The 13495-nt window shown below is 38.8% G+C and overlaps 2 protein-coding genes across 4 annotated transcripts; one reads left to right on the top strand and one right to left on the bottom strand.

Annotated features, from left to right (window-relative positions):
* The first annotated feature begins 1285 nt into the window (after positions 1-1285).
* LOC141604978 (DEAD-box ATP-dependent RNA helicase 31-like) lies at positions 1286-8622 on the top strand. 2 transcript variants are annotated; one of them, XR_012526258.1, is made up of 11 exons: positions 1286-2757; positions 3138-3244; positions 4076-4131; positions 4267-4491; positions 5031-5237; positions 5329-5415; positions 5513-5608; positions 5949-6164; positions 6292-6474; positions 6965-7362; positions 8274-8622. XR_012526258.1 is itself a non-coding variant. In XM_074423579.1 (10 exons), exons 1-10 carry the CDS (start codon positions 1391-1393, stop codon positions 7190-7192), a joined length of 2772 nt encoding a protein of 923 aa, XP_074279680.1. In that variant the 5' UTR covers positions 1286-1390; the 3' UTR covers positions 7193-7580. The 2 variants fall into 2 exon arrangements, 1 of the variants encoding a protein (XP_074279680.1); XM_074423579.1 differs by lacking the exon at positions 8274-8622 and having other exon boundaries at positions 6965-7580.
* Positions 7685-12643, bottom strand: LOC141604979 (putative trehalose-phosphate phosphatase 2). 2 transcript variants are annotated; one of them, XM_074423580.1, is made up of 10 exons: positions 12475-12643; positions 11580-11762; positions 10874-11014; positions 10696-10767; positions 10299-10424; positions 8912-8968; positions 8733-8834; positions 8582-8659; positions 8347-8487; positions 7685-8206 (listed from the first exon to the last, which is right to left on the bottom strand). In XM_074423580.1, exons 2-10 carry the CDS (start codon positions 11685-11687, stop codon positions 8054-8056), a joined length of 978 nt encoding a protein of 325 aa, XP_074279681.1. In that variant the 5' UTR covers positions 11688-11762; positions 12475-12643; the 3' UTR covers positions 7685-8053. The 2 variants fall into 2 exon arrangements, with proteins under 2 accessions (XP_074279681.1, XP_074279682.1); XM_074423581.1 differs by having other exon boundaries at positions 7946-8206; positions 8733-8828; positions 12475-12578.
* Between the last annotated feature and the right edge of the window lie 852 nt (positions 12644-13495).

The following is a 13495-nucleotide window of genomic DNA, read 5'->3' as shown; positions in this document are numbered from 1 at the left end:
TTTTGCCAAAATTTTTTGCAATCAAACACCTTTCCATTTTCATGATTCATGGGATCTTAACTCTAGGGTGAACAAATTTAGGTCCGGACTGAAACATTTGGTCTGGACCAAACCCGGACCGAATTATTTTGGTCCGGTCCTCGGTCCTCATTTTTTCAAGGTTTGGTCTTCGGTCCGGTCCGGTCCAAGACCGGTTAATTTAGGTCCGGACCGAATGGACCAAATTTCATGCTTTTAATGACGCAACATTAAAATATTATGAATCAAATTAATATTATATCTTCAAAAGACATTATAAATTAGTATTGTCAATGATTTTCATAAAAAGAGTCGTCTAATAATTTAAATGCATTTTATTTAGCTGAATTAAAATGTGATTATCGTATACGAAATAGTGAAAAAACTAATTTTAGGTCCATTTCGGTCCAAGACCGGACCGGACCAAATATTTCGGGTTTGGTCCGGTCCAAGACCGAAATTTTTAGGTCCGGTCATCGGTCCACTAAATTTTTATTTTCGGCCTTCGGTGTGGTCCGGTTTGGTTCTGTTCGGTCCGGTCTTGGACCGATTCTCAGCCCTACTTAACTCCCATAATTTATAAAGGACAACTAAACGATACCTAAGTACTTATTCTACACTCAAAATATCATTCATAATAAAAAAACTTGTTTATTCTGACAAGAGGTAAGTAAATGGAAAAAATGATACAAAAAGTATTTTAATGAAAAAAATATAATGCGAAAATAAACTACGTTAAAAGGGAAAAATACACATTTATCAAAGATATTTGTCAATGAGCTCACTACTCACGATCGAGAAGTTCTCCCTTCAGACAATCATTTTTGTCTAAAGGTTTTAAACGGATCATATGTGACTTATTTACAGCTAAATATGAATCAGTTTAATTGATTCTATTTTACCACAAAAATAACCGCAAAAGACTACATAAAGGTTTCAGACGAAATAGTCCGTCTAAAATGAGAATTAGCGACTCACGATCTCACTAATAGGGAAATGGATCCTCTCCATTTCCTCTCTTAAACTCATTTAATAATATTTTTCCCTCCAAACCTCATTATCCCTTTATTTTTACCCATAAATTTTAAACTGTTCGATGGTGCCAGAATATGATATGGACCACCGAAAGGAAATGGCCTCACTCTCCTCAACTACTAGACACTACACTAGGCAGTGGAGTAGAGTGAGAGCATATCCATAGCGGGCTAGCGGCGAACCTAAAAAAAACGCTGTTAAAACCAAAACCCTCCCTAAACCCTCTCATTTCATCATCTCACCTCACAAATAATATCTTCTCCCATTTCTCCAACGACCTTATCACATCCCAATTTCGCAACAAATCCACCGGAAACCGGCAAACCCCGGTCATCGCATGCCGCTACGTCCACCACCACTCCGCGTCCTCTGCCCGTCTCTTCCGGTAACCCATCTCTCTCCAATGTCTATAAATACTCTCCTCCATTCCTCCCCCAACCCCCTCCCCTCTTTCCGCCGCATTTTCCCCTTTAAAATCAAATACCAATCCCTAGGGTTAGGGTTAGGGTTAGGGTTAGGGTTTCCGGTTCGGTCTTTTAGTGGTGTAGCACGGACCGAGGTTCGTGCTGCGAAAAGTTTGATTGAGGATGAGGAGGAGTTGAGTGAGTGGGTTAGTGGTCTTAGGACTAATTCGTTTCGGGCCGGAGCGGTTACGGATGATGAGGAGGATGGGGATAGAGGGTTGAAGGGGAAATTGAAGGGTAGGAGGGGTAGGGAGGGGAATTTTGGGGGTAATAGTGATGGTTATAGTGATGGTGAGGTGGCGAATTCAGGGAGGTTTGGTAGGGGAGGAGGAAGAAGAGGCGGGTTTGATGGCGGTCATGGTAGTGGTAGTGGTAGTGATAGGAGTTCGTATAATGAGGGTTCGCGGTTTGGTAGGGGAGGGAGAAGAGGTGGGTTTGATGGTGGTCGTGGTGGTAGTGATAGGAGTTCGTATAATGAGGGTTCGCGGTTTGGTAGGGGAGGGAGAAGAGGTGGGTTTGATGGCGGTCGTGGTAGTGATAGGAGTTTGTATAGTGAGGGTTCGCGGTTTGGGGGGAATGATAGGAGAGGTGGATTGAGTGGGAATTCGAGGTTTGGGAGTAGAGAGGGCGAGTTTGGGAGAGGTGGTGGGAGAGGTGGTGGGAGGAGTAATTCTTATGATAATGCGGGTTCCTCGAGGAGTGGGAGTGGGAATTCGAGGTTTGGGGATAGGGAGAGTGAGTTTGGACGAAATGGTGGGAGAGGTGGATTAAGGGGTAATTCGTATGGTAACGCGGGTTCTTCTAGGGGTTCAAGTGGGAGTTCAAGGTTTGAAGGTGGATTGGATAGAGGATATGGGGGGAGAGAGGGTGGGAGGGGGAGAGACAGGGAATTTGGGGGGAGGACTGGAGGCGGACGAGGAGATGGGAGGGTGAGTAGTAGAGGGGGGAGGAGTGGTGGGGGCCGAACAGCATTTGTGTCGGACGAAGAGATGGTGGATGAGGAGGAGTTTGGGTCTTATGGGGCTAAGAAGGGGAAGGAGAATGAGAAAGCGGTTTCTGGGTTTTTGGATTTGATGAGTGATGATGATAGTGACGTGGATGATGATGACGATGATGATGAGAGTGAGGAGGAGGAAGTTGAGGCTAGTGGTAGAATTTCATTTTTTGCCAACGAGGGTGTGAAGTCGAGTTCTGCACCTAGCTCTACAGGAACAGAAGATTCTTACCTTAGCGAGACGAGGTATTCTGTCTGTGCTGTAACTTCTGTTATTGTTGGAATGTGCTATAATATTTGTAGTGTTGTATTTTCTTATGCTTGGATATGTAGGAGATTTGTGAAAAATTGAAACGTAGAAATTATGGATTTAGCCATGTTATTTTCATGAAGTGAAGGATATTTTTTGTCAGAGTATAGAATATGAGTAAGCAAGATAATATGAAGATTCCGCATATATCTTCATCAAGCCTCAATTGAGTCAGTTCCACCATACAAACAAAAGCTACTCATTTGCGACTGAATAAATACTTTTCAAACTGGGTGATGTTGTTGGTTTAGAGCAATTGTGTACAGAAAAATGGGTTCTGATGATTTTCTTGATGCTAAGCTCTTTACTGTTGCAGGTTTGATCAATGCACGGTCTCCCCCTTGTCGCTGAAAGCAATCAGGGATGTTGGCTATGAGAAGATGACCATGGTGCAAGCAGCTACTCTTCCTGTTATTCTAGAAGGTCAGTCAGAGACACTCTTCTGTGAAACCCATAATCAGAGTAGTACTGCCACCTTATTTGACAAGATAATTTACGGGCACGTCATTAAAACAAGTACCCGGGGGGGGGGGGGGGTATGAACTTTATCTATATGTATTACCAGTGCACTTATATGTCCTCTTATGCTTGTGCTGATTACTTCTTGGGGATGCAGTTGAAGGCTAATAGTCTTTGTTTCGGTATTGAGACCTTCACGAGGGATTCTGTACCAAGGCTGCTCTTGTGTATAAAACTATAAATACCTTCTGTCTCGCTTCAGCAGGAAAGTGTCCAGGAAGCTGCTTATGCTATGCTGGGAAAAAAAAAATAGTTTATGACTATGAGAACATCGTAGATTTTTTTCTCCAGCTATTTAGTACTCCAATCATCAATTTTTTTGGGATAAAAATCTGTTTCAAGCCATGTAGTTTTTTGAATCTCATCATTTATAACCCCTTGTGAAAGGCTGTAATGTATTTTTACTAATCGGTTAATTAAAAACAGTCAGTAGCTGCCTACATCAATGTTATAGCTATTGAGATCTTTTCCATGGCTTCTTTGGTATTGTCGACCAAAAGGCAAAAACATAATGTGTGCCCGTTAAAGATTAAATTTCTGACAGCATAAAAGAGAGGCTACAGTCTGAATGATTATATTCATGGAGCACTTCTTAGCGTTCCTTGTTAGTATTGTGTTTATAATTGTGCAGGATTTAGGTTGCTATTCTTTATTTCTTTTTACTTCAGATATTTGTTACTATGCTCCCTTTGATTTGTTTAGTTACTATCTCTGACTTCTTCTTTACCTCTCCAGGCAAGGATGTCATGGCTAAGGCTAGAACAGGCACAGGCAAAACTGTAGCCTTTTTGGTAATATATACTTCCTCTAGTTACAAGTGTTCTATTGATTTTCTTAAGATTGAATTCCATTGTTCAGAATGCTCACTTAGTTGAAATTTCCCTGTTCCTTCCTAGAAATTTACTGGGACATGTTCTTGATTTCAGCTTCCGTCTATTGAAGCTGTGATAAAGACACCATCTACTGGTCGTGATGATAAGCGACCACCAATTCTTGTTCTTGTTATATGCCCAACTCGTGAGCTTGCTAGTCAAGCAGCTGCAGAAGCTAAAACCTTGCTTAAATATCATCCTTCTCTTGGCGTCCAAGTAGTGATTGGAGGTACAAGACCTGCTGTTGAGCAGAAACGCATGCAGGCAAATCCTTGTCAGGTCGGTTCATTGTGCTTCAAATATACAAGGTTTTGAGTTTTTAATTAAAGCAAAACATTTAGACATTTTGTAGCCGTTGTAGGCCTCTAATTGTAACCGTTTGTTTCTGAATTTGCACTTCTAACATTTTTAAATTGAGTTCAAAAAAGCCTTGGATCCACAAACTGAATTTTCAAATGTAACTGTTAGGTTCATCTGTCAAAAATCAATTTCTAACATTCTTAGATAGAAATTCGCTTTACTGCTAGGCTGGAATTGATATATCAGCAACAACATTAGCAACGGCATTATCCCAGTGCCTCAAGGGCTCCCGCATGTTGTGGGATGAGGGGGGTTCTGACGCAGCCTTGCCCTTGTTTATATATGACTCATACTGAAAACTGTGTTGATAATTATATCAAGTGACTGATACTTGACAATAAAAAGAAGTAAAACCTGTTTAGCGAGCCATTCCTATGGAATTGATATATCGTCATTTTATGAAACTCTATTGTTCAATTGTATGTTAGGATAGGTGGTTAATATAATTTTCTGCACAGATTCTTGTGGCTACACCTGGACGGCTCAGGGACCATCTTGAGAATACTGCTGGTTTTGCTACTCGGCTAATGGGGGTAAAAGTACTTGTGTTAGATGAAGCTGATCATTTGTTAGACATGGGATTTCGCAAAGACATTGAGAAAATTGTTGCGGCAGTTCCCAAGCAAAGACAAACCCTACTCTTTTCAGCCACTATACCTGATGAGGTCAGTTTCGTTTCTAATAATTTTAGCTAGTTGGAAGGGCGTTGATTTATGGCATGAAAGTAATATATTGGTTGAACATTTATGTTTGAAGGTCCGTCAAATTTGCCACATTGCTTTGAAAAGAGATTATGAATATATCAACACAGTTCTAGAAGGTTCTGGAGAAACTCATTCACAGGTATGCTGCTCTGTGGTAGCTTGCTCTTACAAGAAATTCCACTTCTTATCAATACAGTCTGTGTTTGCTGACTCCTTACAATGTACTGACTTTTCAGGTCAGCCAGATGCATTTAGTTGCCCCCTTGGAGAACCAATTCCCACTACTTTATGCGATTCTTAAAGATCATATTGCTGATGATGTGAACTATAAGGTAATATATGTGAACACAAATTATTTTTTGTTGTTATATCTTAGTGTTTTTTTGAGTTATATGTTAAACCCCAGAACAGTACCCCCAACTTTTCTCAAGACACGAGTTTCTGCCAAAAGGAAACTAGCTTCTGTGAAAAAAATGATTATTATGTGTTTCGATCTATAATGAAAACCCTACTCAAGTATCTTAGTAATTTAGACTTTAGATCTTTGGACTCAACTCATTGAGACATTACCGAACACTACATGTTAAATGACAAGTTTTACACCACGTTCTTTTATGCCTGGTACATGTTTGTTGCAGGTTTTGATGTGGATTCTTGTCATTTTTGTTGCAGGTTCTTGTCTTCTGCACCACAGCTATGGTGACAAGACTTGTTTCCGATCTTCTTGGGGAACTTAACTTGAATGTCCGTGAGATTCACTCAAGGAAACCCCAGAGTTACAGGACTAGAGTATCTGATGAGTTCCGCAAATCAAAGGGTCTTATCCTTGTGACATCAGATGTCTCAGCTCGTGGAGTTGATTACCCAGATGTCTCACTTGTCATACAGGTAACATTATCATTGCTTTCTCAACCACGAGGAATTTGAAGCAATCATTTTTTTTTTCGGTTGGACAGAATTACTATTCCTTGTGTCTTCTTTTACTTGTGACTTTAATCGACTGCTTCATCTGCAGGTGGGATTGCCTTCTGATAGGGAACAATACATTCATAGACTTGGCAGAACTGGGCGCAAAGGCAAGGAAGGGCAAGGGATACTTCTACTTGCACCTTGGGAGGAGTCCTTCTTGAACACTATCAAGGATCTTCCCATCAGCAAGGCAACACCGCCAATGGTTGATCCTGATGTGAGGAAGAAAGTAAGTGATCTTATTCATTCTCCATTTCCCAAAGCGCGCCCTTGTTTAGTTGGTGGATGCTGGGCACTCATAAGTCATACTCCCTCCTAGTCACTCATTTCTTCCTTCTTTCCCTTTTCATGGTAGTCGGATTTTCTTCCCTCTTTCTTTTTTGGATGGTTTTTTGTGGTCCTAATTCATTTGCATGTGGGGTAGAGTGTTTTGTGTGGTCTAAAATCATTTCCTTATTTCTTGTGCAAAATGGAAGGGGGAAGAAATGAGCGACCAGGAGGGAGTATATGTGTACCTTCATTTGAGTGACTTGACACTTCATTTAAGGCGAAAAGTACACCCCTCCAAATTAGTCTGATATGACCCCTGGACACATACTGATATCTGATACTTGCAGCTGAGTCTGAATAACTTGGCGCTCTATCAAGTTATTTTTGTCTGCGATGTTTTCATCGTCTTAATACCTTTGTTCATAATATATTACCCATTTTGACACTAGGTGGGTCGTGCGTTATCCAAAGTGGAGATGAAGAACAAGGAAGCAGCATACCAGGCGTGGCTCGGGTACTACAATTCTCACAAGTTGGTGGGACGTGACAAAACCAGACTGGTCGAGCTTGCAAATGAGTTTAGCCGAAGCATGGGGCTTGATAGCCCCCCAGCTATTTCTAAGATTGTGCTTGGTAAAATGGGTCTAAAAAATGTCCCTGGGTTGCGTACCAAGTAGATATGACTCCTCATATGCAAGATGGTCGTGGTCAATATCTGCCTTGCTCATCCTCCTTTCCACTACACACCAGAATACCAGGGTTGAGTCTGAGGAAAGGTACAGCAGGACTTACTTCAGTAGGCGAAACCGCAAAAGTATCCAAGATTGTAAGATGACTAAGATCAAAGGTAAGTAGAATAACTTTTGGATCGAACATTGAATCATGTTAGGCTGTCACTAATCACCCAATATATTTTGAATGAAGCATATTTTTGGTCTTAGTTAGTACATGATTTCGTGAAACTAGTCCTTAGTTGATTTATTTCTGTTATTAATGTAACACGTTTCCTGTAAAACTGTTTTACGCCAACTTATTTTCAGATCAAACCAAATGCTCAAATTTGTGTAATTTATGAATGATAAATCTTCTTTGACAGACCGACCTTTTTTTTTTTTATGTTTTTATTTTACTAGCCTTAGACATTGACAGTTAGCTACAAAGAAGTTACTGAATAAAAGACGCGGACTCTCTTAATTATAAGCAAACCAATGCGATTAATATATCTGGAGGATTTACATTTAGGAAAGGACGGATATAGAAGAGGTGCTTGTAATCGGTAGGGTCGTTTTTGTTTCATTACTGATGCTGCATTTTGGTATTTGATCAGAACTGAATATTGAGACCCGAAAACTGGTAGAAGATGTCTCTTTTCTTCTCATTACTTGTGTACTCATATGTCGGGTCAATGAGCTGCAACACAATGCCATATTGCCATATATAGCTGCTTGTCAATAGCGATTTCTCATAGATTTGCTTGGCTGAGAAAACCTGAGACGATGAGCAACAGTGTCTTGCTGCGATGTAATGCCTTGTGTGATTTAGGAGTCGCCTTCATGTTCCCTCTTCCACTTTGCTAGGTGTTCTAAGAATAACATGACTTCTGACGTGTCGTACAAGGAATACGATGCCCATGTTTCTCTTGGCTTGGAAGTCACAATGATAGAGTAGCCTTGTCTCTTTTGATGTATACGCTACGTTTCCACAGAATTAAATTAGTTTTCGGAACATGATAAGAAACATTTGTAATTTTTTGTACAGGTCTTGGGTAAGACAGTCCTAGCGTAGGACATGGGGAGTCAGTTATATAGATTAGTTGAGAATAGACGGATACCTTGAAGGCGTCTTCATCACTTGTGTCGTCACCAATGTATATAGGAAGGACATCGTTGGAGGAAGACAATCCCAGGCTGTCGAGCAAGTATTCTAGAGCATGGCCTTTATCCCAATCAACGGGAGGCCGTATTTCGAGCACCTGATGTAGTCAATAAAAACTGTAAGATTCACATCACGAAGAGTTTGTTCTGTGTTTTTGTTGAAAACTTGTATTGATGCTCTCCCGACAGTACCTTTTTACCTCGAGTTAAGCGGAAATTTGGATGTTCTTCTAGTACCGAGTTAACTTTGTGCTCTAATTCGTTCAAATCCTGCAATTTGAAGCATTTCATGAGCCATGAAACTGGGCAAGGAGCTATATCAGAACCTCAGTAGAAAATTTACCTGATCTAACATATTTCTGAAGTGGACCGACATGCAGAATTTGTTATCTTCGATCTGGACACCATCAATAACACTCGTCTTCTCTATAAGGGATTTCTGTATCTACATACACAACTCGGTCATGGCTCAAGCACAAATTGCCGAAAATAGTTTATAAAATTCGGAAGTTGAGTGTTTACCTGCTTGATCTCAGGCAGGTACTTGTTTGCAGGTTGGTAGATAGCAAGCTTATTTCCCTACAATAGAAAGGAGACATTGGCATGAGAAGGTAACTACACAGCACACACTGTTTAAAAAGTACTCCGTATTTGAATTTGCGTGCATATTTGATGCTAATTAGTGGCGATTCTAGAATTTGTTGACCTGGTGTGCGTTTTTACTCTCCCAAATTTAGTCGCAAAGAGTGTTAAAAGACCAACATTTGTTATAGTTTAAAAAGAATATCGAATGTGACATTTTGAAGTGGCGATTCTAGAACAAATATATGTACACAAAATCTCATTGAAGACGGCACGTATCCGTCACTTTGGATAATCAGCCATAGGTGAGTAACCTTATAACACAAAAGCAAAAGGATAATCAACTATATTTTGAAGGGGTACGTATGTCACATTCGATGTCCAAGAGATTAGATTGCAATAGAGGTGATCATGGGTCGGGTTAATGTGGGCTTGGGTTGGGTTTGGCTTATGCGGGCTTGGGCCGGACTGGGATAATAAAAATGGCCTGTATATGCGGGCTGGGCTGAACCGGGCCAAATGTATGGGCTTATTTAGCGAGCCCAAACCTGGCCCTTATGGGCTAAATTGGGCTTTTTGAGCCTTAAAATTTATTATTCTCTCCTAGTCTGATTGTTGGTTTCTCTTTCCTTTTTCATGCTAGTCGGGTGTTGGTTCCCCTTTCCTTTTTTGGTAAATTTTGTGTGGTCCAAATTCAATTTCATGTAGGGTAGAGTGTTTTGTGTGGTCCAAATTCGTTTTCTTAATTTTAGTGCCCAAAAGAAAAGGAACCAACAATCAGACTAGGAGGGATTACTTACCTAATGAGAAAAGTAGGATAATACCTTCAACTAGTATCTTAATAACATACTTTGGTTTATAAAATCGAACAAAATATCATAAAACGCATATAAATTATTCTCTAAAAATAAAATAAAATAAAATAAAGATAATTATCAGCACATTATAATGCTTAATCATGTCTAGTAGATATGATATAAGTTATGTAAACATCACTTTTAAATCTCAATAAATATATACATGAGTTTGTAAAGAGTTATTTATAATTTTAACGCTATTTAAACAAACTTTATAAAAAAAAATATTCTTTTATTAGTTAATATGGTTCGGGCTGGGTCAAAATTTGGGCCAAATGCTTGGCCCAAACCCTGCCCAAAAATACTTTGGGCTTTTCTGGGCCAAAATATAAGGCCCAAGCCCTTCAAAAAAGCGGGTTGAGCCGGGCAGGGCCAATGGGCTTGGGCCATTTGATCAACTCTTGATTGCGACAACCGATTTAGCATGCTAGCTTATTCAATCTACATAGCTGAAAGCTATCATCACGAACCTTACGATCAACTGCTTTGGCATGAAACTTGAAATTTACGGTCTTTAATGGGTGCAATGGAGCCATAATATCCATTCCATGGCTTCCTGCATAATATATGTTGTCTAACTTTACAAATTCATACACCTATAGTCAAAAACACACATGATCAAGGTTAATTAATTAAAGTTCATTTTCTCCTAATAATTAATCATTCAAAGATGCACAAATTGTGACGCTCACAAGTATGTAACGGAGAAATGTGATCATTTTATGATAAAATGTTACCATTTTCTGATAAATAAGAATTTGTGGACGATTTTTTTTTTTTTTTTTATCATAAAATTGTCACATTTCCCCATTATAATTTATGACCCGTCACAAAAGAGACCAACTCTCGAAGCTGAACTAATATTACCTTATCTCTGCTCCTCCCACTAATAATTGAAGTTGGGAAACAAGAAGCAACATCATGCACCACTGTCCTCATCTGCAGTATTCACATTTTGTTCTAATTAACTTAGTCTCATACCAATGTCCAAGTGTTAAGTGTTGGACACGGATATAGTAGTTGAACATAGCTCGTAATTGATTACCTTATCGGTCATAAAGGCCGTGTCAGGATCGTTAACAATAGGTGAAAGAGTTCCATCATAATCCAAAAATACTGCAATTGTTTTCCCTTGTGCTGCACACATCATCTCTTTGAATGTATCTAATGCTGATGGGTGTTTTTTCTGGTTTATTACAAAAAAAAAAAAAATGTAATTCATAAATTAGAGCTACAAACATTCTTTTGGGTTGTATATCATCTGGTTTTGTCTGGATTAGAGCCGGGCAGGACCACTAGGGCGGTAAAGTCCTCAATCATGAGTTTTAATACTGCTGCATTCTTAGGGTTTGAACTCGAAAACTCTGGCTAGCTAAGTTAAAACAACTTCTTACCAGGTGTTCTAAGTGCTCATGGATAGAATATCATAAACTTGAGAGGGTCATATCATGCACACTAGTTAAATAGTCCCACTCTTTATTGAGACGGTCTCACGCTAAGTTAATATGAGACCGATAATCAGTGGCGAAGCCACGATTTGAAATCAGACGGGAAATTAAATATCAGTGAGGGCGAACGAGTAATGGTATAAGGGAAATTAAACTAAAAAAAAGTGAAATTTTTAACTAAAAACTTTCAAATTTTCATACTTCAGCGGGGGCAAGCGCTTTGCTAGCGGCCTATCCCTGGCTCCGCCATTGCCGATTATATGTATTTTCAATGTAAAGAGAGAATAATAGCAAAATACTCACCAGCCAAGAATCATATAGTTGCCAATTAGTAGTCTTGTCCTCATCAAAATTTGAGGTTGAGATTGTTTTTAAGCTGCTCAGTTTAGCAATCAACTTGGGAAGTCCCATTGTAGTAGACAGCCTAATGATTATTTATATATATATAATCAACCAACTTCTCTAAGATAATTGTGTTCACTTTACCTACACCAAATCAAATTACAAACCGATATAAGCTCGTACACGAATTCTTGTTTAAGATGACAATATCCGTCTTAAACTTAAAACTAATCAATCAAGTACGATAGATTAGACAAATGGGATACTCAAGGACTAACAAAAAGTTTGTCTTATTAACCCGTTTTCATCTTAAGACGAATTCTGTCATCTTAAGAGAACTGGTTGAAGCTGGTAAGGTAGAGTGGTATGAGTCGAGTCGTTATAAGTTGTAAGGTGACATACATTTTGAAATTTCGAGTTGAAACTTAAGTTACAAAGCCTTAAAGGCCAACAAGTCGTAACTTAACTTAAGGTTAAAAGATCTTGCTCAAAGTCCGTGTTCTTAAATTAATATATACAGAGTAGTTTTTCATCTAATTTTAATTTTACCTTTGTATGATAGCGAAAGCTAGCTATCATACAATACGACCAATCTACACAACGATAATGAGACATAATAAACGTGTCCAGGTAAATATGGCTTAGGACACATATTAAGAAGGATTCACGAGTTTTTTTATTAACTATGGTAAAAATGACATCACATACATGATACACCTCAATTTATCGTAAGAACATCTTCTGAATCTTTCTTAATATAGTTTCTTAACGTGTGTCTTAGGACACACATTAGAAAAATCGTTATTTATCGTTAAAAAAAAGGAGACATGAAATGTAGAGGAGGAGGAAGACATACTATGTTTTCTCAGATAGGCATTCTGAATTCTTGCAGTCTTGATTTGCTACAACTTTTTTAGCCGTTATATGTTGCTTTTTATGTTATGTACTTATAACTTGTACGAAGTAGTAGTAGACTTGATACCTTAAAATTTGGCTAAAAAAAGTATGCACAAATTTGATACCTTAATTAAGGTTTCTAAAGTAGGAGTGTACTTAATATATACTCCACAGACGTACAGTTGGTAATTATTAGGACAGACAAAGAAGAAGTGTCCCAATTTAGTGGGGGGGGACTCTATGAACTTTCGGTTTTAAATGTCATGTTGGCCTGTCCTACAATTTACTTTGCCCTCTTCTTCTCACAAGAGGCACATCATATATAAGAGTATAAGGTATGTAAGGTAATGCGGAGCGTAGATCTTCTGTTTCATTTTCGTATCTCTTCGATTCTTAGGAATTGTTCCATTTAACTACAATAGTCTTTAGGTCATTTTCTTTTGGGCTGAATGGATCTGAATTGAATTGAACTGAATTGAGTTGACGTTTGCTGACCTGAAGTGAGCTGAACTGAACTGAGATGAATAGAACTGAAATAAATTGAGCTGGACTGAAACGAGTTGAGTTGAGCTGAGCTGAACTGAGCTGAAATGAGTTGAATTAGAACTGAAAAGAACATGGCCACAAATCTTAAAAAGTAGGGCAATTTCAAAAAATCGAAGGTAGTACTATTTTTCTTTCTGACATTAACGTTCTTATAAAAGAGTTTGTGTAAATTACAATATTAAGCGGGTGATGTGTTAAAAGGAAAAGGTAGTGGGATCGACACAAGATGGGTACCAAAACAGGACGGAGAATCTACACTCGTTAATGAGAAGAGGAAGTCGTTGTCAGTGGTCACCATTGTACACAAGAGATGCACCATATAACGAATTGACGTAACATACTTAATGAATCGACAGTAAGAAAGCTGTAAATTTTACATTAAGGCTTCGATATATATCAAATTACATACATAGATTTTAAAATTTACCTTACAT

This window comes from Silene latifolia, chromosome 10 (assembly GCF_048544455.1).
Source record: "Silene latifolia isolate original U9 population chromosome 10, ASM4854445v1, whole genome shotgun sequence".
NCBI lineage: Eukaryota > Viridiplantae > Streptophyta > Magnoliopsida > Caryophyllales > Caryophyllaceae > Silene > Silene latifolia.
Note: the sequence above shows the minus strand (reverse complement) of the source record. Positions and strands in the feature narration are given on the sequence as shown.

Coding starts and splice junctions, on each gene's coding strand:
- LOC141604978 (XM_074423579.1), top strand. CDS start 1,391: ATGCCGCTACGTCCACCACCACTCCGCGTCCTCTGCCCGTCTCTTCCG. Junction 3,245..4,075: donor TCTTCCTGTTATTCTAGAAG/GTCAGTCAGAGA, acceptor TTACCTCTCCAG/GCAAGGATGTCATGGCTAAG. Junction 5,609..5,948: donor CTGATGATGTGAACTATAAG/GTAATATATGTG, acceptor TTTTTGTTGCAG/GTTCTTGTCTTCTGCACCAC.
- LOC141604979 (XM_074423580.1), bottom strand. CDS start 11,687: ATGGGACTTCCCAAGTTGATTGCTAAACTGAGCAGCTTAAAAACAATC. Junction 11,015..11,579: donor AACTATATGATTCTTGGCTG/GTGAGTATTTTG, acceptor GTAATAAACCAG/AAAAAACACCCATCAGCATT. Junction 8,660..8,732: donor TCAGAAATATGTTAGATCAG/GTAAATTTTCTA, acceptor TTCAAATTGCAG/GATTTGAACGAATTAGAGCA.